Raw genomic sequence first — 26,642 nt, forward strand, 5'->3', positions numbered from 1 at the left:
AGACTATGGTATTGTGTCTGCCATCTCTCAGAGACCTGTGAATATCCAACCCAGGACAAGAAAGCTAGCATCCTGTTAAAAAAGAATTGAACCATCTTAGAAGTCTTGGGAAGTAACATCATGGTAACGTGGTCTCATAGTCTTAGACCTTGAGATCCCCTGCACTACACTGAGCGAGACAGCCTTGCTCATGATTGGAGGACAGGCTTTTATTTCACACACTTTTACACACTCACACAACAGGATTCCCATCACCCCTGGCTCAGTCAGGTGGGCAATGTTTTATCCCTGCATTTGAGGACAGGCTGATATCAGTTTCCAGCTTGCTGGTGCCTCCCTGCTTGCATTACCAAACCTGAAACCTTTTCTTTACCACAACGCATTGCTTTGTGCTCCCGTGAAGACAAACCAGGAGTTTTGTCCTAGAAGTCCTAGAAGATCAATATTAAAATCTCCCAGCTACTCTATGGAAATAAAATCGTGTGATTGGCCTTTTGATGAGCTCTTCAAGTGCACTAACGGGCACTGACTGTTCAGTGCAGAGGCATGGCTGGAGCATATATACTGTATGCTTTTTGTTAATCATTTAAGACCCTTTCATCTACCTGCTTTTATCAAGCCCTTTTTATTCTCTCACAGATATTAGCATAACATTCCTTTCTCTTTTCTACAATGTGTACATGCATGTATATACTGTAAAACCGACAAAAAGGAGTCAACACAGCCTTTTATTTTGCTTTAGGTAAGCTTAACAGCATTTCTGCTTTTTCTCCCGGCAGTCTTTTAATTTCCCTTTTGAATCCTTCTGAATGGCCTGCTATTGTCTAAGTAATAATAAGGTCCCCTATCCATTCTATTTCTGCTTCCCGGAGGAAAACATACGATAGATATTGATAATGCATCTCTTCTACCCATCTACCGAGCCTGTTATTTTATCATTCATATGGAGCACATCAATCCCATTTTCAAACGAAGATGTATTGTGTTGCAACAAATATAGTTCAATAACACTGTATGTGAGCTTCCCACAGAAGCTCTATACACCAAGAGTGTAAACAAATGGTTTTATAAGAGACATTCCCACAGATCAGTGCCTCAGTCTGCATTTTGAAGCACATGGGACTCCTATGTGATCACAACAAAAATTTGATCAGTTTTCAATAAAACTTTACCTCTGGAAATGATGGCGATATACAGTATAAATGATGTCTAGGAGACACAATATTTTTGTTAAATACATAAAACTGTATTTTTTCTACAGTTTACTTTGTTTCTATGGTTGTAGCCTCTCAATCTGCTTGTTCCACTGATTTATTTCTGTCTTTAAAAGTAAAAAATATGTTTTTGTATATGCTGTACACTGTATGTACTGCTACAATACACTGGCTGTGGTCTATTGTCAACAGAAAGTGCAATGATGCTAGTTAGTAGATGCCTTTATCTATGATGGCAATCATAAAAGAATCACAATCTGTACACTGAATTATCATGATTCTCACAGGTAATTGAAACAAAGTTGTATAGCGCAATAAACAGGAAAGTGATCTAATGAAGCTATAGGGATCCATTGTACTCTATTTGAAAAAGAAACATAATACAATGCAAGACACATAATCAGCAATATAATTGAATATAATTACAATCAGTTTATGAAGACACTGTGCCTGATTGTAAACACTTAAAAGAATGCTGCTAATTTAGTGCACCGGTCAATTCTCCAAAAGAACACTCAATTATCATCAGCCTTTTTTACCCCTTCACAATGGAATTGTCTGCCTACAAGAGCTACAAAAATGAGTTTTCCGTGCCCTGCCAGCTTATCCTGGGAAAGCAATACATAAACTAAAAAAAATGTCCCTAGAGAGCCAAGACTTGAGAGAGCTGATGAGTTTCAAATTACCCTTCTTTGCATCTAAGCAATGAATGCAGTAAGATATGTGCCAACCAGTTTTGAGGCTGATGGAAAAATAACTGCAGTGCAAAAGTGGTATCAGTATCCATCTGTATGGAAAAACATCCATGCATCAGTATATTTACGAGTGTGTGGGATTTCTTGTTTGCACTTAACTCTGTGACTTTGTGATATTGCTTGGCCAGCCAAGGGAATGGATATATAAAGATTCTCATCACCCTGAACCTACTCCTCCTAATCTTTTTGTAATTTCTTTTCATAGAATGTTACATCCCTACCTTAACCAACTGGAAAATGAGCCACTATCCTCCTACTTTTAGAGATGACTTCAAACAAATTCTACAAACACCCAACAGAAGAAGACAGACACTGAAAATAGCAACAGGTTACGATACAAGGATGGTAGTGTCAATAAAAACTTCTCCCTGATGGCAGATTCACAGTCCTGATATGTAGCTGAGGTTTTGTCTGACAGAACTCTTCAGGGCGAGACCCACATTCCATCTCTATTCTCTGGTACAACCAACAACTCAAAAATAATTGACACTTTATTTTAAGAGTTATACATACTAGATGACTAGTGCATAACAGGTATGGATATTAAAATTAGGAACAGCAGTCACATGATTCAGAAGAATACTTTTTTATTTTTAGTAGCTTGAAACTCAGGAAAGGAGGAATATACTTTGCAGAATTTTGAAACAACACTGTTTTTAATCAATACCGGAGATATTTTACTTCACTCTCCAAACTGTGACTCCTAAAGATTCTCTCCCAGCATCCTAGCATGTGCACTACAGCATTGTGCACATTCTATACAGCTTTTCATCCAGCCAAAAATCCTTATAAATACAGGAGATCCAAGCAGAAATAGCAACTAAACAACTCATGTCATTTTCATGTGGCCTTTAAAAATAAGGAGCATGCTGGACACGTACAGAAGGTTTTCTCCAGGTCTTTTTCCAGAGCCAAAGGAAACAGAAGGACCAGGTCTACATTTCCATAAGCAAGCAAATTAACTTGTCACACCGGGGTCAGACCCACATGTACGGTGGCAGACATTTCATTATGGCAAAACTGTGAAGTTCCCATAGATGTCTGACTTCTGCCTTATCTGTCTTATTTTTTTAACTGTCTTTTTAAAGGAAACTGTTCACTTTTCCTCGGTTCTGACTGCAAGGTGCTATGAAAATGAAGACATAGGTCAGAATAAGAAAAATAGGTCAGAATATTGCTTGTTTTATTGTTCAGAATTTGCACATATAGCCTTTTCTTTTCACCACTCGTGGTGGTGAGATTTCTGAGCTATTCATTCTTCAGTAACAATTTCACATTTATTATCAAAACATATAGAGTACAGAGAAAATATAAGGCCTAATTTACTTATTAACACCAATGTAATGGAAGAAACTAAAATTGGAATATTCAACTGAATAATTCAAATGAATTTTTTTCGGTTTTTTTCCCCCATCATTTAAAAAAATAAATTCAGCACACTGTCCTAGGCTTCAAACTGTCATGTTCAGAGTAAACCAAAATAAAATACGCAACTGTTTTAGAATTACCAGCATTTTCATCTTGTAAAAGAAACAAATTAAATGAGTGTTAAAGAAATTAAAATGGGTCAACACTGACTAATCAATATATTTTAATAAGCAATATTTCTGACACTTCATAATTCAGCAAATGACTTTTCTGCAGATGTACAGTAGGCCAGGGGATCAATACTGTTAGCTTTGGAAAAAGTTGATTACTTGGTTACCCTGTATTGAAAAGATTTTACACCATTTGTAGGAAAAAGGATTCATGATCTCAGTCACATAAAGTTACCCCTTAACACCTACTGTATACTGTATACTGTATGTGCATTATTACACACATGAATGGCCTTACCTTTAATGAACTGTGTATGGAGTGAAAAAATAAAAACATGATACAATAAAACCATAAATGTTTATGACATTTACATATGGTACATACTTATTAAATACTTTCACTGCTGGTGATGAAGGGTATTGATGATGTTTCACTTGGAAGTTGAGAAATTAAATGATGTAATTTGGCATACAACATTTTTCACTTAATGTCATAACTCGGAAGGATTTCCTTCTCTACTTGACCATATTCAAACACTTTCATGTTGATTCCATATGACTCTGGAAGAGTATTTTGTTATATTCCACATCCCTCCTCTGGAAGGCGCTCCTACCCTTTTCTGTTATGATGAGTTTTTATGAATTCCTGGTGCATCTTGTTTGTATTTTGGTTAAAAGCCTAGCGTCTCCACAGTTCCTGGCTCAGCATTGAAAGACGGACAACCGAAGGCCCGCCTATCCACCGGGCTCAGGAGAAGCCCGAGGAGAAGGCCTTTTCCCCAGGCGTCCTGGCCATCTGACTACGGGGCTCAGAGGGCCTGGTCCCGTTAAGATTTTAGTTCTGTGTTCCTGGTCTCGGTTCCCTTTCCTGGGGATTTTAACTTCATCTTCATCCTGGATGGATCTCCCGGCCTTTGGATAACTGACTGCACCCTTTTCGGACCTGTTTGGACTTGGTCGCCTCCACCCTGTCTGTCAACCCATTCTGGCCCTGCTGTATCTTCCCCTGATGTCCTTCTCCAGACTGTCCAGCATAGAGTCTTTAACTACGCACTACAGCCAGTTCTGACTCCCGTGACAGGATTAGTCAACAAAAGGACAAAATGGTCAAAAAAGGCAACTTCACGACTTCACTGGCCTGCTCGTGGTAGCAGCGTACACGAGATAGAGGGTGGTGTATGGTGGTGTAGGGGTGCTGGAGAGATTATTCAAAGATTCTGGAACATACTGAATCATAGATATTGGCAGAACACATATGACCACTCATAGCCAATTTTTTTTTCATTCAACAGATATTTGTCTCCATTGGTTTTTTCATGTACAGTATAATCAAATCCATGTTGAAAAATTCACTCTTCTGGTGACTACTCCTGAAGCTCCTAAGTTTTCTCTGTCCAACCATGTTTGGTACTCAGTTACCTCTTTTATGCGAAGATACACCAAAAGATCAGATCACTGACACTAGAAGAAGTCAGCTCTATCTAGGATGTCACCTTCTGTAACACAGTCAGTGCCCTAGAGTCTTGTTACGTGAGCAAACAAGTTAAAAAACCCTTGTCAAACAAAACTGTTTCTTCTCTCAGCTTCCCCAGAGCCAGCAAATGTGTGACCCCTCAAACATTTTTTGAACATTACTGAGTCATTAATAGAATACATCTTTCTTTAGTAAATGGTCTTCTGAGGTGCTGAAAGCCACCACAATGTGTTTTCAGTCCCACAACACCAATCTAATTAGACCCAACAGACTAGTCCAGACCTGATTGTTGAAGAAAAGTTCATTGAAAGAGTTTCCAGTGAGAGGTATCTCTGCAGCAGATAAGAAGCACAAATGTCTTTCTTCTAGCTTGTTCTAGCTGTGTTTTAGAGAAGACACCAGTTTTCACAGCCTGTACTCCTTCTGGTCTGTAGGGGCATTTCTCATTTGCCCTCTCCCTCCTACATTGATTGAGGCAGTTTTTCTAATTGCTGTAGAAAATCCCCATTATTAAAATGCTCCCGTTCCATTTCCCCCATCAAGTCAGTACTATAGCTCCTAAAACAAACCAAAAATGTTTTAAATTACTTTACCCAGTGTAGGTAGCAAATTCATCATACAGCATCAAACCACAGTTTTAAAATGAGGAAATTCAGGTAAATGTGGCTGGAGCTAAATGAGATATCTATTGGCCTCTCACCCACTCTACAGTACATTCTTGCCAGTTCAGTATGATAAATATCCCAGGCCAAAAAATAATATAAGAATGAGAAAATTCTGGCCATTCCTCTCTCTATTGACACAAAATGCCAAAGCTGTTTAGGGCCACTGGCAAAGAGGTGTGTGGAGTGTCAATGAAGGTTGTTCTGTTGTTCTGTTTGTTTTGCCTCCTCTGCCTTTTAAGCTGAACCTCTTTGGATCTACTGGGAGACAAAACTGGAAAGAACCCAACGAGAGCTTGTTTGCTGTTTGCTTACTGCTCAGCATTCAGGCCTGGAAGTTTATTGCAGTTCCCATGGTAACAGAGGGAGACATGCAGAAGCTATACAAGAGGCACTGAAATAAATCCACTGCTCCTCCTTTCTGGAACAATGTTGCTCCTCTACTAGGAAAAAGGGACACTCCGCGCCTTCCCATGTTGCTAGACCACAGAATTCTGAGAAAGGAAGACACTCGCTCACACGGAAATATGAGTGAAATGTGCTTTTCTTCTTACACTAATTCAAACATTAGTTTTCTGCGTCTAAATTTAGATTTCAATTTAAAAATCTGTATTAAAAAGGTCTGCGCAAGAAGACAATGCGCTGTCTGAAGGAAAAAGTGCAATTGCTTGCTGTATCCCACAGGGTGTAAAAATAACAGGTCTCACAGCATAAAATAGGGAGCTTTAGAGAATATTTCAGAAAGGAAGAAAAAACAAAATATCAGACAAAACTGGCAGTAAAAGAAGGCTTGGACTGTCTCAAACAACATATTTCACAATAAAGAGAAAATCATTGTTCATTTGTTTCAAATTAAACAGCACATCTAAAATAGGCTATTTCAATTATTCAATTAAATAATATATCACAGGCGTCTACAAACAGCAGAGCATTCAGAGAGAAACGAAGCACTGCGCCCCAGTACTCCAACACTGCTACTTACAGCCACGTTGCTGAAGCTGATACTCTTCAATAAGAAACAGCTGGATGAGATTCTAAGATCAATTATCCACCAGCAACCAAATGACATAGGAGGGTGAAATGGGCTCCTCTCGTTTGTAATCTTTATGTTCACAAACTGAAACCCAATCAAGAACGAAATCGGCCGAGTCCCAACCTTCTTCCTTCAAGTTCTATTTCCTGCTCATTTGTGCAAAGCTTTAAACATTTAAGAAATGCAAGGGAAGTTTAGAAACAGGGAGTGTGGCACTCAGACCGTCTTGTTCACTTGGATGCTAGTGGATTATTGATTTAAGAGCCTCATCAAGCCATTTCTCAAAGGATCCGAGTGACTCAGATTCCGCTTCATAGCTCATCTGTAATGAGGATGAAAGCAAGGGCTGCACATCTAACGAAAGGCTTCAAGACAGAGAAGCGCATGAAAAGGATTCTTTTATTCACACTTCTCATTAGGGAGGGGCAGCTGAAGAAGACGACATGATCTGTTATTGAATACCTGATTTACATTGTGTGTATTTTGCTGTTGTTGTGTAGGTAGGAAAACTAGTCAATTAGGAATTCCGGTTCAAAGGAAAAGGTTTGTTTTTAATAACATCGAGATGAAAATTACATTAGATTGATGTTCCACTGATTATACACAGTTGCCCCGTTTAATGATCATTTCCATGTCAATGATGACTTGCAGATGTTATGGAAGAGCATTAGTGCTTATTGTTTTCTATGTTGTCAATAGCAGATAGCAGGTAGCGCGTAAGGCTCACGTCAGCTTTATGGGGCTTCATTATTCCCTACTAAACTGATCACAGCCTCCAACAGCAGGTTGCATCCTCCCTCCACTGGTGTGGCAGTGGGCTGTGAGCAAGCTGGCAGAATTAGCCCTCTCTCGGCAGGCTTGTAGGCTCACCAGGAGTCAACGCTTAATAGAGGTGGATAGCGTGACAGCTGCTTGGCACTGAGAGGGATTACAAGGGATAACAGCCCTTAGAGCCAGCTTCAGCTCTGACTGCTGTCGTCCTTCCCAGCACTGCACTCTGCCCTGTCTCCGAGCTGGTTTATGTCACTCCCGCGCTCCTCTAATTAACGTCACGGCAACACGGCACAACAACACTGACAGGGACCGGAATTCTGCAGTAACCCGACTAGGGTCTATATATTTCATGGCAATGAAAAGTTAAACATACGTTACTCTAAAATCATATTGGTAACCACCTGAGGAAAGCGAATGCTGACTTCAGCTCTACCTAAGCAGGGAAAGAACACATTACAGTTAGAATGCACTGTATCAAAGTACCAGGTGTCACAGCGCTGCCTTGCTGAATATTTCACTGGCCGCATGCTTCTGCCATCTTTGTACTGAAGGTATTCAACATGGCAGCTGTTAATGACCTCTTGTGCTTAATGTTCTTATTTATTTCAGCTCTGCAAAAGGTTTATTCCATTAAACTTCACTGGTGAAGTTTAACGTCTTCAATTTTCTAAAGACGCTGCACTCTTCCTTCAAATTTAAGGACCATTGGGTAATGAATTAGAAATGAATGCACACTTTATAAACAGTCAATCAGTCCATTAAGCATTATTAATACATCAATGACCAGCATGAACAAGCTTTGCTAATAAAAGCCAGCCAGTAGTACTATTTGATGGTGATATTGCATTAAATAACTAATGTTGCTAAATGCATTTGTTACATCCCCTCCATTTATCCTTTCTTCACCATAATGTACCTCACCAGGAACAACACCCCTCTCCCTTCCCACAGCCCCTGATTCCACAGTGTGCCAGCTGTGAAAAAGCGTGGAACAGGAGGGCACAGGAAAGTTAAAACTGGGACATAGGACAGGTCTCCAGGAAGAGGGAGTGACATAAATTGTCTATCCCTCTCTACAGTCTAATTCTAACCTAGGGATCTCTGTGAGAGAATTTAAAATGAAATAATTAAACAGCACCATAATGGACAGGATGTATAGATCCCCATATTATAGTACTAAAAGGAGTTTTCAGATTTTTTTATTTCTTTTAATGTGCAACTTCATGATTGAGCATGAAATGGCTTTTAAGACTTGGTTTGGGATTGTTCTGATGTCCCACAAAAATAAAAGCTGTTTTTCATTGGTGAGGGTAAAGAAGATCCTCCCCACACCCTTGCAAATTGGGCTGTGTTGATTCTTGTGAAGATCAGCATTAAATATAAATGAATGAATGCACATAAACCTTCCATCTTCCATTAGAGCTCCAAAACAAGTTAGAGTAGAATACTAATATTACACACAGGGATATAATCTAGAGATAACAGATCGGACAGGCTTCCTCTTAATAATCCAGGTGGGTAGCTGCGTCAGCATGCGTAGGCTGCAAAGGAACAAGTAATAGGTTTATTCCATGCTGAAAAAAAGAAGAAAGAGAACACAACGTTTCGGCCGTGGAGCCTTGAAGAAGCCTTCTTCAGGCTCACACCTGAAGAAGGCTCCACGGCCGAAACGTTGTGTTCTCTTTCTTCTTTTTTTCAGCATGGAATAAACCTATTACTTGTTCCTTTGCTTCCTCTTAATAATAACTTGCTTAAATAGAGTAATGTACTTCATAACTTAAAAGAAGGTGTAACTTCAGAGGACGAAGATTTGTTTGGTCTCAATCCCTCCGAGTGAACCACAGAGATTGTCCGAGTTCCCGTCTGGGTGGGGAGAGACAGGCTACAGCTGGTGCAGTGATAGGAGAGCTGGCCACAGCTCAGGCTCTTCAATCCAGGCCCAGAGGGAAAAGCCAAATAGTACTACTGTAAACACAAGGACAACATGGAGTCCGCAAAACCTTCTGTGTGCTAAATAAAGAGAGATCACTGCCTTCAAAACCTATCCTTCTTCTCAGACTCCTACGTGTCTAATGACATGTGAATATCATTAGAATTTCTGCCCTTGCCTGTACATCAAAATCAAAAGTCTGTAAGCAGCAGTTTTGGTGCCAAGCTGCAAATCTGTCTACCAGGAATCATGTTTTGTTTTTTAAAGGGCTGTTAAACTCAGGCTGGGCTGAATTGCTGCACAGTACATGTGCATGGGCTCCAGCATGTACCTGTATATCTGTACATTTATGTAGTATTTAGCAATCATGGGTTTCTAAGGTATATGGTCTGATCTCAATGCCGATGCGCTAGTTGTGCAGTTTTTCAAGATTCAAATTATCTCAGACTCGATGCACAGAAAAGTTGACGAGGAACCCACTCCTCTTCAAAGACTTCTTCTCAGCGATTCTTACAATCAACTGCAAACCATCCACTGCACGCCGACATCCAAATTTGCTCTGTCACTGGTGTTTGTGAACCATAGGATAAGGCACTTTTAGAGTCAGCTGCAAAGTTAACTGCATTACGAAAACCACTACAATATGTCATGCCAAACTATTTCTCTGTAATATACGTTTTACTGTTATTAAGGAAGAGACCCAACATGACAGACAGAGCTGTCCTGATATGTATAGTGGATGTCTCCTGTTAAATCCCCTTTCTATTATTTGTTCATGGTAAAAGCAATGACACAATTATAGTGACCATTCCCTGTTCCTTAAAAGGTCTGCTGCCCTACAGAAATGGCATTGAATTCTTCCGTTGTGCGTGTTTTCCTTCATGAATGGTGATTGTTAGCTCTGGTTATGTAGTGTGCCCTTCATACTGGATGCCAAGCACACACAGCAGAAGCTAACAGGCCAACTTCAAAAGGCAGACAAGAGAAGAAGAAGAAGGGGAGGGGAATTAAAAAGTTGTTAAACATGTAACACAAGGACCCGACCGGGGCTTTGAATGCTGTAAGCTCAGTATTCGAAGTAGCGCTAGATGTTACTGTACAAAGCTGTCATCACGTTTTGCCTTAAACTGTAGGCTTCTGTCAGGATTTTCACAAAATCCACAAGTGGGAGTTTAAAGATAATAAACAGATTGTCAACACCATAAAAATAATGCAGGCAACTAATTTCCTTCTTAGACAGCCAGACAGCTTAATGTGACATTAAGGAAAATAAACACCATGTGCAGCGTGTGACAGGAGTGAAGCTTTCTTTCATGTACTATTACCACCCCTGGTAGAAGACTATTAGCCCTTCACCCACACAGGCTAGAGGAGCTACAGCTGTATTTCTCAGAATGCTAAATTGTCGTAAAGGTCCATGGAATGAAAATGTAGCAAAACTGAAATCTCCTGAAATACACACACACAAATGTTAAAAGAATTACAGAGTAGGCATGCTGTGCTTTTACAACCTTTTTAGTTAACAGAAAATAATTAAAGGATTATGATTCCTGTTGCCTCATAGTAACTGAAGTATTGGGGCAAGCTGGAGTGTACCAGTGGAGTGGTGTAGATCTCATGATCCTGTGTAATCTCATGAATCCTGTTCATGACTTTCTTAATGGATCCCACAGTGTCAGCTTCAAACACATCCTGGAAAGTGGATTAAGGACAAAGTCCTCTGTTTATAAAAAGCACTTCTGCTGCTTAGGTCTGTTAACCTTAAGTTAAACTGAAGACTTAAGTCTTCCTGTGCTGCTTATTCTATTTATAAAATTGCAACAACTACTATTTCTTGTCATCTGTAACTTTGACAAGTTTACCTAAAATTTCAGCGTCTGATCACTGATGTTGATTAGAAACAGGACTGATACTTGTGGTACCTCATGGATGATCACACTCCAGTCTGAGGTAACTCTCTGTATCAGTACCTTTTGTTTTCTAATTAGCTTTTTAACTGATTTTTTATCCAGAAAATATTATCTTAATTTAATTTCTAGGTTTTGCCTTTATTTGTTTTGGTTATTATAATTTTTCCATAATCGTATACATAATTGAGATAAGGCAGATTGGTCTTTAGTTGCTGTTCCCCAATCAACAGACACATACCCAGCACTAAGAGCCATTTTTCCTAGGAAATATCGTAGTGAGTAAATTCTGAAAACCTTCCCTCATTTTGTGGAGCACAAGTAGGTAAACACAGTCTGATCTAGGCAATTTGTTGAGTTTGAAGTTCTCCTAGTCTCCTAGTCCCTTCAACACTTCATCCTCTGATGTGCTGAAATTATTTAGCTCTCATTGGGATTGCCTTATTACCGATTACACATTATTACTTTCCACCTTCATAAAAACCTGTGCACAGCAATCAGTGAAAATATCTTCCCAGCTCATCTTCTGTAATAGGACCCATTTGTTTTTTCACTTACTGATCTCCGCTGGGTTTGGCTCCCAAAACCGTATTTCCTTCCATCTGACTCTCGTATTTTTCTGATATCTTTCTTCATTTGTTTGGTCTGTGTTGAATTCACAATAAGGCACAATTGTAGTCTATGAGACCATATAGGCCATAAGAAAAATGTTTTTTAAACCATGATTTTAACCTCTGGTCTCACCTGTACAAAAACACCCTGCATTCTTAATTGAGGTTTCGTCTAATTTTCTTTAGCAATCATTTACTGCTTGTTCTTTCTGCTTTTCCTTTTATTGGCATGTGAATTGGCAAACTGTAAGCAAATCAAATATATCACACCTCTGCCTGAGTTGCTAATTGCATGACTTACCTCACATTTTAAGTTACATTTCTGTCAGACTGTGCCTTGTAAATTACAATTTTTATTGCCAAAGTCCCATTCCTATTAAAATAAACACAGCATGTTGTTATTTCTTTAAACATGGGACTAAAGAAAGCACTGGATGTGTTTTTTTTTGTTTTGTATGTTATTTTTATGATCTACACATATCTAAAACAGGGTCAATTTACAAAGCATTAGCAAAGAATTTCTGTTTCTTGAAAATGTAGCAGTTATTCATTCTAATCACCCATCAGTCACAGAAGTAAATTGACATTGATGTTTATTTCAGCCTGCCACAGCCCCTACCTGTTCTATTTTAAATGTGTAAATCATAGCCTTGTTACACTTGTTATAAATAGGACGTGTTACCCCATTCCCTTCAGTGTTGTTGTTATACAGTGATAATACGTAGTAATAGTAGTAGTGGTATACCCCCTGCCCCTCCAGACCCCTCCCTATTTCATGTCCAGTTCACAGGAGCTCCCTACAGATTCGAACTGCTGCCCACCTCACCTGATCACTGCTGGCATAGCCTGGACTGGCACACTCACCTGTCTCGGTACAGGCTCAAGCCCCCAGCAGAATGCTGAGCCCATTCGTGTACTCCACACCTTGACAAGGCGAAAAGGGGAAAACAGTTCTGACAGACCCACAGCTCCCGCGCCCTCTCGGACTTCACAGGAAATAATTTCACTCCTTTGGCTATTTTGCATCACTGCGTAGAAATGTCATCTGTCCAACTGTTTTTTTTCTTTTCAATTTAAACAAGAAAATCCAAAATTACTTTTTCATATTTTATTGGGCTTACTTGTTATGAATTCACAGGTGACATAAAAGTGCAGACACTGAGGTGTGTCACAAAATGACATAAAGCACAGTTGTGATGTCTATAACGAATTAATGTTAGGTGATATACAGTAGGATTTCCATTCAGCCAAACATCCTGGTGAAGACTTCTGCTTTCCGAACCATTAACAGTACGCAATACATTTTCATGGAGTAGGGCGCCTGTATCCTGTGCCTCTTATTGAGTCTCTCTTTGATTGGTTCCCACTGGACTGCACCTGGATCACTGTGAGTGTCTATTATTCTCTGAATATGATACAATGACAAAAATATTTTTAAATCCCACTCCGCCACATTCGAAAGTTACATCGCAAAAATATTTAAGAAATCTCTCCTTTTTTAATGTGCTTTCACTGGATATTCCATTCCATGCCAAGTTTGTGTTTTTCTAAACAACTCTGTAGCATGAAAACACTGGCACAGCAGGCAATTAAAATGTCTGCCACATTGCAAGCAGGTAAGGATTTGAGAAACTCTGCAGTGGCCACACGTACAGTACTAGTTGTTTTGCACTGGTGCTGGGTAAACTTATGAAGGAGTCTATTATGTTGGTTTTGTTGACAATTTTGTTGAAAATTTTGAATGCTTAAATCAAGCAAATTTGTAGTCTTCACTGATCAAGAATAAAAGATTCTCTTCTCTTCTTTCATCCTGTCAGTGTTGGACATTCCTTTGAGCCCAGGAAGCAACAAGATTGTACAGTATGTGATGTTTTACTAGTGTATTGTACATCACATATCTTGATTAGAGTTCTACATTATAACTTGTCAATGTTAAAATGTATTTGGCTTTTCTGTTGCCCAACAGTATCTGGAAAATGAAAATGGTATATACACAGTATATAAACCACCTATGTATTTTAGATATTTGCATATACAGTACTGTACCTCTTTTTGTTTGGAATGTCTCTTATATTCTTATCATGTTTCATGTTCTCTCATATTCTTATCATACCAATTCAGCAAAATTACACATTTTAACCAAGAGTTATAGCCTGATAAATTCAATAACGCAGAGCAAACTATGTAAAAATAACCATTTAAAGTCATGTTCTATCCTAGTTCATGATTTTCTCTTGCATAATATTAATTCTTCAGCAAAGTCTTCACTGCACAAATGAATCCAAAGCTGACTCTAACTGCTTCATAATATAATATTTCTTGTGAATGGAATGTGGATCAGCATCATTAAGCGCTCTGTTGCAACCCAACTGTCTGCAAAGGAATGTGCATTAGAGAGTTTTAAAGACAGAAATACAGTGAAAAGCCAATAACTCATCGAGCCAACCAAATCCATATTGATTAATCAACCAGCTCATTTAACAAGTAAAAACACAACTCTGAAAGAGACTGTCCCAATATTGACAGGGAGAGCTGCAAATGATTAGCCAATTTCGTATCAATGACAGAGAGAAATCCTGACTGATGAGGGTAAAAGAATAAATAAGAACGAATCTGAAATCAGAGGAACTCTGGCCTCTTACATTCACGCCCCAGTGTCCATACAGCTGGGTGAGCATCACAGCATGAGAACATAAGATTTACAAATGGAAGGATCAAAGCTGCCGACCTGAACACAACCAGCGATGAAGCCTCATCCACCTACTATACGTCAAAAGCCTGTGCCAGACACCCGTCACTCTTTATGTCAAAAGGTGTTTCTAAATTAAGTTTGAAAAAAATAAGGATTTTATTCCTCAGAAAAGCTATTATTTCCAGTTGCCTTAATGTGCTAAACACTTTAACAAGTCTACCCTCTAAAAACTAACAGATAAAGGTTAAAGTGTTCTTCCTGAGAAATACCATCTTTATACATCGGAGGAGGCAATGGTACAGGGATACAAAGCAATTCCGTGAGACTATTTTGTCCTGTAAAACACGTGGAGTAGCTACAGTAGATGTGTTTGATGGTGAGGGATGCAGTTTGTCTTTAAATTCTTGACTCATTCGTTTTACATGTGCTATGTCACAGCATATAAACGAAGCACTGCACACCAGTCTAAGTAAGAATTCCATTAACTGTGAACTTTTACTAAACCTGAGGCCATTGGGATAATTATGTGTAAGTCATGTTCACAGCACAACTAATTGGACTCTCTGCTCTAGCTCTGCATCAATGAGGACTGTGCTGAGAATCGAAGGCATAACCAAGAAAATAATGCATTTACAACTCCAGCTGCTGCTTAAATATATATCTTGACAAAACATTTAAATTTAAATTCCTTATTCTGCTAAGTGCAAGACATAACATCGGTAAACTGTGACAGCAAAATACAGTAACTTGTATTGCAAATATCCATTTTTCTGACACAAATGTTTGCTGTGAAGGAAAGAGACCTTCCAGAGTGAAAAAAGGAGAAAAGGAGAGAGACAAAGGCGACCTGTTGGACAAAAGGATTTCACAAAGTGCATTAACTTACATGCTTCTGTTACCACAGCTACTTAAACTCCACTGATTAGGATGATTTTACCTTTGACCACATTCTCCTCTACCTCGATAACTGTGTGTCACAGCATGCAAACACTAAGAAGGATTAAGCACTATTAAATTGACAAACACAGACACCAGCACAGGGGGCCTGGTGGCACAGTAGTTAGCATTGCTGTATTCGTACAGTATGTGGGTTTCCTTTCACAGCCCAAAGACATACTGAAAAGGTTATTGGGCGTTTGGAAAAATTGGGACCTGTAGCGAGTAAGTACGTGTTTGTGTCTATCTGTGCCCTGCGACGGACTGGTGTCCCATCCAGAGTGTACCTTGCCTGGCGCCCGTTGCTTGATGGGAAAGACTCCAGCTCCCTTGGGTCACTGAATTGGATGAAGCGCTTAGAAAATGGACACAACAACTCGCACATTCACAACCTATCCCATCGAACTCTATCACGGAGCAAGGAACAGTACTGGATTACAATGGGATACCTCTATCGTTTGTTGATATTGCTGTTTTTCTGGATCTGTGTTTGTATTTTCACGTAACAGGTTTTAAAAAATATTTTTTCACGTATAATATATTGTTTATTGTTGTTCACACTTTCGCGTAACAAGAAAGCACGTTAGTCTTTGGTTTTACATTATACCATTTAAGAAATAATGTTTTCAATCATATGATTGTTTGCTTGGGTGTAACTGTCTCTGGAGCATCTGATCAATTCAGCTGTCGAATTTCAAGGAACATTCAAGATCTTTCGGCAAGAGACGCCACTTAGCATTTTCAGTGATTTTAACTGTAGGAGCGCAGAAGACACGTCTGCTTCGGTTTCGAGTTTACTGGGTTTAGTTCTAAGCTTCATTTTATTTTCACACCTGTAATACGGCACTCGCATCTGAGAAAAGGGCTCTAACGAAGCTTTAGTGCCGCTCAACGGGAGAGGCAGGCTACTACTTGCGAGAGCGAATTCAAATAAAATCGCGGAGGAAGGCAACGCGCTATTATACTGCTTCTATATGCTGTGAGACAATACGGCTATTTATACTTTTGAAATCGCAGTGGAAATTAATTAATAAGCGGCTTTCAAATTCACTTATTCATTAATCGGTTTAAGGAAAGTAATGCTCTTCTGAACAGATAAGTGGACGACGTGCAGTCTCTGTCTCCATCCGTCTGCGCGCTCCGAGGAACCGGCGAGCTCCGGCTTTAACGCAGAGCGCTTCCGTCTGCCCCGACTTCTCGTCTACCCCCGCTTCACACGGAGGCAGTCCATTCATCCGCCCATTGCTGCCGTGACAGGAACATCTCGCTTTTGCTTTCTTTGCATTTACAACTAACTCCGACGCGTTTCTTTTTTTTTATTTCACCCACTCTCTTCGGTTTTTCTTCAACAGCAACAGGACTGGGGAACATCGAGCCGCGGCGTCTGAGAGAGGGCGCATTCACGTACAGTAACTGTGTGTGAAGTGGAATCCTTATTATTTTATTTCGGATTTACAGTAGTAGGTGATATACAGATCATAATCCTGGAGGCATTTTTTTTTACAAATCAAAGAGAAAGAAGTGTGATTTCTCTTTTTTTTTTTGCGGACGAAGAGTGTTGGATGTTTTCCTATGTCTGTCCTTCCCATCCATTTTTCCTTAAGCACTTTATACCCGGAAGCTGGTGGGAGCCAGGGCACGGGCAGCAGGCAGGACCACACCCTGGGCACGTGCAGGCATGGCACCAGTGGAGACACCCAGCTGGTCTCTGGACTCCAGAGCAGCCGGAGAAAACCCGCCTGCCAGCGCAGAAGTCACAGTCCAGGAGTCCCAGCTCTAGTCAAGAGCTAGCCGCCACGCCGCCCTCTTTTCCCCTTTATCAACTATACAGTATATATTCCCTATTATTCAGTAATACAAATATAGTATTTGTTACAGTTAAACGACTGACGAAGTACTAAATAACTGCACTTTATTTAATAACATAAGACGTGTTTATTAAATGCTGGAAAGTAACACTGTGGTCCAATGAAAGTGCAGTTTCAAATCTCTGATCAAGCCTTTAATCACCATCAGGGTATTTGGCTGGTGGTTTTACCCAAAACGACGGACCTTGTTCCTCTGTGTTCAGATGGGTAGTGAATCCCGAGCGCTGCGCGGCGAGTGGCCGTGGCCGTGGTCCCGCTCACAGTCAGCGCCTTCGCGTCAAGGATGCGATACAATAAATTCATAACGAGCCTGTAAGGTGAAGTAAATCACTGCTCGTCAACATAAAGAGTGACTTTTCTCGGCGGGAGAGTGTTTGCTCGACTGTTCAACGCCAGCCGCGTTCCTGATACAAATACATGGGAAAGTTATGACGTACAGTACTGATATTAAAAATCAGGCACAAAGCTCTGTAAAACTCCGGGTAGACGCGTGCCTCCTGGGGAATTTAATTTAAAAAAATAAACTCCATCGTGGCAACACGAGATTGAAGGAGGGACGTCCATCTCTCCCTCAGCAAACAGAATGGTGTACCCAACTCAGCCTCCAGCAGCCACTGCCTGTAACTGGAGTGCGTTATTAAGAATCTCCGCTCTCCAGCTCACACATACTGTACATACATATTCCGCCACCACAACTCCTATACACACCCGCTTCCCCACTACTACGGTATATTATTAACATAACAGCAACAACAACAACAAAAAGTTCATCATCTTAGCCTTCTTCTCGCTCATACACAGAAAACTAATTTTGGCAAGCTCGCGCTACTGAATCTCTGCCATTCTTCCAGTCTTCTGTGTACTGTGGAGATTGTAGGAACAGGAGGTTTTTACACAAACCCGAGCACATTTAGGACGGGGGGGGGTTACAATCGGGCTTGGACAGAACAGACCAACATGAGATGGACACAGCAAGTCCAGCGTGCACGAATGCTCCTTCATCGCACACGCACCTGTCTTCTATGAACAGGTAAACGGGGTGCCATGCTTATTACACTGACCGAGCAGGACGACGAGCCTATATCACGAAACACGGGGAAAGAAATAAGAACGAAAAGGGGTTTTAACCGCAGTACAGCGGAAGTTTTCTCCCCCTTTCCCGTTCTCCCCTTTAACACCCCTTTCATGCCTTTACCAGAGAATTCACGCTGGACGCTGAACATAAGCTATTGTATCCAGATAATGGAGGATGTCCGAGGCACCGCGTTATGCGTCCGGTGTGTTCCAAATCTATTTATCTCCGAGGAACTTAGCGATGGATTGACAGGAAATAACAGCCATCGCTAACCAACAAGCGTACAGTACAAACGCCGTCTTGTCGCACAGGGCACTGTTCCCGACTTCGCCCGCTGGCGGAAACGTGAAATGGGCAACTTACCCTTCGCAGAAGAAGCCAGCAATCCCATGTACAAGAAGAGAACCCGGCTCCAGTAGTGTACAGGCACTTCCACCCTCATTAGCGCAAAAATCCCCAGTCTGTCCAGTTTCCTCGGGCCGCTGTAAGAGCATCTACACGCAGTCCTCACCAGTCCTCTTCCCTCCGAATTCAAAGCGGCTCTCATGGCAGAAACCTGGCAGCGACGCTATCAGATGGTTTGAAAGGGAAGATTCACTTTGTATCGGCGCTGAGAAAAATCCCAGTGCATTGAGGCTCCGCTCCTGCAGCTGGAATGAACCATCTCCTGCAGATCCCGGGGTTGGGAAATCTCAAGCCAAAAGATCCCCCCCACCCCCCAAAAAAAAACCCCAAGAAAAAGACAAGAAAGACTTATCTAGCCGAGATCAAGGCTCAAATGCACTCCTCCCTTCTGGAAATCCTGGTTTTCTATTTTGTGTTTTAGGTAGGGTTAGCCCGCCTTCCGCTCTGCTCTTCCTTCGAAGATGGACAGTATTCTTATTTTGATGTATTAGATTAACGAATAGGATAATCGCTACTGTTCATATCCCCGGTCTCACGCCGGTGTGGAATTATAACGCTGCTGACAATTAAGCGCTGATCAGACGCAACTGTGAAGGAAAACCGATGCCTTTTATCGACAATAAAGTTTTCCTCTTCTCACACATCTTGGATTGTCTCTAAGCGGAACAATGGTTCGTTTCTTTTCCAGCTTCTCCTGGCCGTTCGTGATTACCGTATTTCACGTTTTATCGACGCTGCTGTTGAGCGCGGAGACTGCGGAGTGCGGCTTCTCCCCTCTCGCGTTCTCCCTCTCTCTCCTTCGAGTATAACCCGCCTTATTGGTGGTCGTGCTTAGCCTATCATAAGGCTTCGTGTACTGGCGCTCTGCTTGTTCACATGATACTTTTGAGATTGATAATCATACGTTTTAAATGAACGGCTGACCACGGAATGCGTTACACAGGGGGGTCCCCAGGGCCCGACCCCGCGGGCCGAGACGCCCCCACCTGCCGGCGTGCAGCGCCGCTGAGCCCGTTACTGATCTCACTCCGACCGAACCCGATCTGACAAGCTGCTCGTTCCGAACCTTCACGGGTGTTTTTTTTTATATATATATACAGTATATACAGCACTCAAAAAGACGAGAGAAATGTGTTAAACCCCAGACCGCTCTTACGCACAGTACACGAAAACGATTGAAGTAATCAGTTTGAGGAGTTCATTACGTAAGCGAGAGCTCCGCTAGAATGAGACCAGCAGGTGTTGGGGGCCACCAGGTAGGCAACACGCCCCTGTGTAACAATCTGTAGGCACTCTGCACAGCCCTGTATAACAGCGTGTGTATCCCGGAGTGATAAGCAGGAACAACATTAGACATTGCTTTGGCAGGCTGTAACTGTGTACAGTACAGCGCGTTGACCAGAGAAGTCAACGTGTACCGATGTGATGAGGGTGATCTTGGTTTTAATGCTCACAGTCTTATCAGATTCCCAGAGCTGAGAAAATAAAACAATTAAGGGTAGTGCAGGGTGATGGGGGTGTATACCGGTTTCTGAGGGATCCACAATTATACTTTCACTTTTCTTTGCAGGTAAAAGCCCATATACAGTATGAAAACATACGTCGCCGCGTCCAGTGGCACTAACCATTTTGTTTGCCTTAACGTGTGTAAAATTGAAATGTATTCATTAAATTACAGGGCAATATCTTAATTTGACGGTTTCTGACAAGAACACGAAACCATCATCTAAAACCTGAGTATCGTCCTGGATATCTGATAGCACTAAATACTGTAAGCAGTGCATGAAACTTGCAGTATTTTAGTCGAGCATTTATTTTTTCATTGGAACGCAAATTACCATGTTGTCAGAATACACAGACGCATTACAATGTGAACGCGTTTACAGTGGTGTACAATTTAGAGTGAACATTATTGCTTTGTACTTGAATCATTTATCATACTCTGAATTATTCACTGACCTCGGAGCAAGAGCAAAGTGGAAATAATTTGAAAACACGCTCACGTTCTTTTTTTAGTACAACTAACAAAGTTTTTAAAGCAATTAATATTTAACAAGGAGAACAAAGGGAACTATAAGGTTAATACTCTCTGCTCCTCGAAATGCAGTACATTTATTCAAAATAGCGGGACCCAGTAGCTAAAGATGAATACAATAATAATTAAATGTGTAAAGATGATTAAGCAGTGAGGTCACACTGTAAGCCACTGAATCAGAAAACGAATTTAGCTGACGTCGTACGTACTGTATTGCTTATGAAGTGAGAAAGCTTTACAGTATATACATTACACAATGTATATATTGTAACGCTTACGGCCGTCAGGTACTGTGTAAGAGCCGGCGTACCAGAGCAGGTGACGTCACCGCCCTTCCCTATGATAGCAGGACTACAGCTACTGGGCTGGATAGAGATCTCTCTTTAGCTCACGGGGCTAGGTCGCTGCAGAGAGACGCGGAAGTCCCGGGTTCGAGCCTCAGTCGGGATGGGGCCGACCAGATGCGGCAAGGGCGCCCGCCGGAGCCCCCGTTGCGTTACATTGGTGTCAGAAGCGGGGTGGGATAGCCCTTCGCCGGGGACGGCGATTTAAGCGGGGGAGAGTGTAACGCTTACGGCCGTCAGGTACTGTGTAAGAGCCGGCGTACCAGAGCAGGTGACGTCACCGCCCTTCCCTATGATAGCAGGACTACAGCTACTGGGCTGGATAGAGATCTCTCTTTAGCTCACGGGGCTAGGTCGCTGCAGAGAGACGCGGAAGTCCCGGGTTCGAGCCTCAGTCGGGATGGGGCCGACCAGATGCGGCAAGGGCGCCCGCCGGAGCCCCCGTTGCGTTACAATATACTGTACAGTACATTTTAACGGTAGCAATCAGAAAATGCCCAAGTCTGGCATGTACCGTACATCACGCCCCCAAACCGCCGGAGGACCGGAGGTGGGATTTTCGATGTTCTGCGGAGAGCAGTACAGTATGCTTCAACTGCACTCGCCGCTGCCTCCGGGAGTAACAAGGACACGAGAGCTACTCTGTTTTGCACCCGAAACATAAAATAAAGTCCTTTGACTTAGAGCATTTGGGGACCCTGCTCGCTCCTGCTGTTGGTCTGGCACCCCAGCTTCACTATCGGGGTATCTCCGTTGGCTCCACGAAAGTCGGCCGAGAGGAATCGCTGTCAAAGCGCAGTCGCAGTTTACCAGCTACAGTGCTGAACCGGCCCCTACAGCTCCCATCACCAGTCACACCCCACTTTCCTGTCGGAAATACTACAGTTATCACTTTGGATAGACGTGGTAGTATAGATCACAATAATGCAATGCTATTCATTTGTAATACTGATATATGTGGTCAAATGAACAGTTAAGTGCGTTTAAAAAGATCTGTGTAACAGTTTTCTGCTCTTCAAGGCCAGACAGCGGAGCTCGGCATGCCCACTAATCTACAATTGACGCCGAACACACGCCAGTGAATTTCAGTGTCATTTGCATTTCTTCGCCGTAACAGGTAATTAGTTTCCTTACACCCTTGACGATAAAGTCGTCCGGTTAATGAAATGTGTCTGTCTTTAAACATAATATTCAAATAGTGTCTACGTGCAGAGTCAAGAATTCATACTCACAAATTATGCTAAATAATGCCTAAAGTGTCCGGGCAACGCCAGTGTGGCATTAACAAGTCATTTAATTCTCTCGGGACTTTGTCTTCCCCTGGCACTGCCCGCTGCAGACCTCCCACGACGAAGAGCTGACAGATTTCTCCCTGCCGCCCTCCGCTTGAGGTTTCTGCGCTCACGCTGTAGGTACAGGGCGAGCAGCTCTCTGGCGCCTGTGAGCGTGTTATTCATTGTTTAAAACTATGTTTAAACGGCTCCTCGCCATTTCTAAAGCTTTCAGTTACTGTACGAATTTATCACCGCACAAAGGTTGTAACCGTGTCTGTTTCGGGAGCTGGAAAGAAAGTATTGTTCAAAAGTCAATTATTTTGAATACCCTTTTCAAGTTCGTTCACTGCCCCTTCTCTGCGAATGTTGCGCTCGTTCTGCCTCGATGGGCTTTATCCCTCTAAGATATTTTTCTTTGTCGCTTTTGAATTTCTCTTATATCCAGTCCTATCCATCGAGATTATTGTGTTTAAATATACCGGCTGTACACGGTACACGCGCACTTGCACGTACTGTAACCTGTTGTCGGTCAAACTTCTAATACACTTGTTGCCATGGTTTCCTTTATTGTTGTTATTATTTATAAATCCCAGATCGAAGAATTAAACCCAAACATTCCATTGGTGTGGTCGGGTCTTCAGGGTGGTCAGCAGCCCAAACCAGCTTCACTAAAGACACTCAACCGCAGCATTCAAGTTTTCGTAGTCAGGAAAATGTTTCCGAGAGTGAATTGCGTTAAAACCAAGCGCCAGCTGAAGAGGACCTACGCGGTGGGTCCCTTCCCTCGATCTGTGTGGATACACGACAAAGCGCCCGAAGACGACTTGGATAAAGTCTGCTATGAAATATGGAAGAGGGTTCAGGTGGCGACGGCCGGCTCATCTGCACGGCCTACCGCTGCAGACAGGCACCCGTCAGCCGACCCGGCAGGGACTGATTCCAGCACCGCCAACCGCGCCGGGCCGGCACCTGTGGCCGTGAACTCGGCCGGCCAGCAGAGTCGGGAGCGTGTGTCCAAGTAAGTACGGCCTCCTTGGCGCGTTACTGCGGGTCACAGTAGATTAAAGGTTGGATTTCTGGAGAAAGAGGGCCAAGCTTTTATGCCGCACGTGAGGTTTAGGTTGAGAAAAAAATAAGGCGCTCAAGGCTCAAACCTTGTGTTTGAGTAAGGGTCATCCTTTAAACCCTGTGTACAACTTTATTTAATTTTTTAATTATTTATTGCAAATTCATACACCGGTTGTATGAGCAGTCGTGATTGAAACGGGAAAAAAAAGCACCTCCTTCCAGCAGTGAGCTCAGTTCAAGCTAAGGCTTCACCTGCAGTACAGCAGAAGCACAAACGCCGAAGCGCCGGTACCAGTCAAATGTTGGAGCACACCATGACCATTTCTCTAACCTTTCCTCCTTCTTACAAAGTTGCTAGAGCTCTGTTTCTCCCCTTCCTCAGTGGTGCCAAGGCTGCACTTGCATGTTCGTGCGCCAGTAAAGGAATCATTCAGAATCAAGGGACTGAAGAGCAAAGCCGCTACAGCACGCTACAGACCGGAAGAGATCTGTGGAAAGACATTCACTTGGAAAGCTCATTTTACTAATTCACAGTCACTGGAAAATATGAGCTATCATAACTATAGTAATTAGAAAGTCAGTTCTGAAATGTACACCTGAGAGTGGATGCCAGACTCACATCAGGCATTGCAGATGCCTACAATGAATGGACAAAACACAGGACTTCCAGCAGTCAAGATAAACTGTAAAAAAAGTCTGGTGAACTAACACCAAACTGAATCACTTATTACAGCCGTTGTTTTGCTTTATGTACAGTAATTATTGATAACAACAGCTGGAGTTGAAATTCGTTTCTAAATCCTTTTCATACTGCTTCAAAGCACAACTGCAACTACTCTACCTGAAATTTTCTGTAGAAAGGACAACTCGTACATTTTTTGAAAAACTCTCTCTTTCAGAATTGTCTTCTTCAAATTCTATCATTACAGTGCATCACAGATCTGCAGGGGAAAAAAAACTGGCCAGCTCGCTCTGAGCCTGTCGTTCAGGTGTGCGTGTTTTGTCATTGAGCCTGCTTGCGGGTGCTTTTCTGCTGTTTCTTGTCTCGTCTGCTGAAGCTCAGGCCCCTAATCTCCCACACAAACAGTGCCATCTGTCCCCTGGCTGCTCAGGGAATGCCACCTCTCAGGTAACAGTGCCCACGTGACTGTGCCAGCGCATCAGCTGGAGAGCTCCATGGCTCAAACACGAGTGTGTGACTAACAAGTTGTTTCAAATTCATTCTAAGGGAGATTTTCTGCCACTGGGATGAAAACTTAATTTGTCATTTATTTTGTACAGACAGATAAACTGTTATGTTTTCTTCTGCCTTTTTTTTCTGATGACCAATATTTACAGCTGTGCCGGGTTTTTTCCCCTCTTCTAATTGCTTCTCCATCCCTCTGGAGCGCAGGGCCTCGGAGCCCACTGACTTGGTCCTGCTGGCGCAGCGGGAGCTCCCGAGCACGACGGCAGAGCCGGCTCCCCCAGCTGGCAGCCGGGACGCACAGCGAGCACGCTGGACACACCCCGAGCCCGCCGCCGAGGGAGTGGGCTCTGTGGAGAGGAAGAGGAAGAGCATAGAGGTGTTCCTCCGGGCCGTCCTCCAGGGCAAAGAGGCCGAGAAACCAGAGCAGCTGCCGCAGGGAGCTCTGCCCGCCGGGCTCGGGAGCTCCTGCAGCAGCACGGAGGCCCCGGCCCCCGACAGCGAGGCCTCCCAGGGCCTCTCCCGGGGTCCTGGGAAGTCCTCGGAATCCGGCCTGGAACGGCAGGAGCACGTGGAGGTGACGGGGGGGGCCAAGCTCGCGACGGCTGTCAAGGAAAACGGCGGCTTCAGCTCAGCAGACCGCAGAGAGCAAAGGGGTGGTGAGGGGGTCGGCAGAGGAGCCCCGCCCAGGGGCGCCGTCTCCTCAGAGGCTCCTCTTCAAGACTCGACACAGGGCAGGGGCAGGCTGGCGCCATTGCCAGTGTTTGCCAAACTGCACGTGGCCACCGACCTGCCATGCAGACGTCTCGCTGCCAGGACAGGTAAACTATTGCCGTTCCTCTGGATGGAGCTACAGTACGTGGCACAGAAGGATCACATCCGAGGAACCGGCTCAGCTGTGGGTGTTCCGTTATTGGGTGGTGTCATTTAAAATCACTACATAAATTAGAGTATCTAGCTTTACATTTCTACACTACATTTCTACAAACACATAAATGTATGCTTACTTCAAACACCTACTGTATATACTGTATATTGTGTACTAACAGGATCTCTTCCACTTTGTCTATTTGTCTGTCATTCGCTCACAATCTACCTGCGCTGGTACCGCAGAACAGCAAAGAATCTTCACACAAGCATCCCTGCCTTGTCTCACACAGCCTGTACAATGGGTACTGTATGTCTCATTAACAGCCCAAGCAGCAGATCCCTGTGATTGTATTAATTATTAATATTAATGACACCCCATACCCGGGTAATTAAAAGGTGCTTCCGGATGCCAGACTGCAGCTGCCATGTGTTTTCAATATGGGATGCCGAGCGGGTGATTTAACTAATTAGTCTCCTGGCTTTGTGCTAAGCATGCCTTTGGCTTGAAAGATAAATTAAAGTTTTTCCTCCCCACAAGTAGTTAGTCAGAGGCTTCTAGCGTGTAAAAAAAGCATTGCAGCCTATGAGGAAAGGAGCTGTGTGCGGTGGGTGGCGGTGGAAATGGGACAGGGTGGGGGTAACTGCAGGGGTAGCAATTCTGAAGACAAGGTGACCTTGAGACGTTTATTGCCTTTGATGTGTTGTATTCAACAGTGGGCCACTGTGGTTGAGGATAGCAGAGTGTTGGCTTTCATGTGTCTGGTGTGTCAGCATGAGGGTTCGTGCTCTGTGAGATGTGGAACAGGGAGCTTGTAGCACTTTTACAGGGCACCTTGAAGCTTACAGAGATCTTAACTGGAATGACTCTCCACGTACACAAATTGGCCAGTCTGGTCATGTACATCAGTGCAGTTCACAAGTTTCAAAAGAGTGAGACAGTAGGCTGGAGAAAACTTTATCTTTCAAAGGATATTGTAAAATGTTTAAGCGT

At 42.7% G+C, this 26,642-nt stretch overlaps 1 protein-coding gene across 1 annotated transcript in view; it reads right to left on the bottom strand.

Annotated features, from left to right (window-relative positions):
• The window catches only part of csmd2 (CUB and Sushi multiple domains 2), a 266,444-nt gene extending 247,428 nt beyond the window's left edge, over positions 1–19,016 (bottom strand). The window contains exon 1 of the mRNA XM_088932853.1: positions 18,833–19,016. Within this exon, the coding sequence (XP_088788979.1) occupies positions 18,833–19,016 (184 nt within the window). The remainder of the gene's footprint in view (positions 1–18,832) is intronic.
• Positions 19,017–26,642: the final 7,626 nt, after the last annotated feature.

This window comes from Atractosteus spatula, chromosome 14 (genome assembly GCF_055471065.1).
Source record: "Atractosteus spatula isolate fAtrSpa1 chromosome 14, fAtrSpa1.hap1, whole genome shotgun sequence".
NCBI classification, from domain to species: Eukaryota; Metazoa; Chordata; class Actinopteri; order Semionotiformes; family Lepisosteidae; genus Atractosteus; species Atractosteus spatula.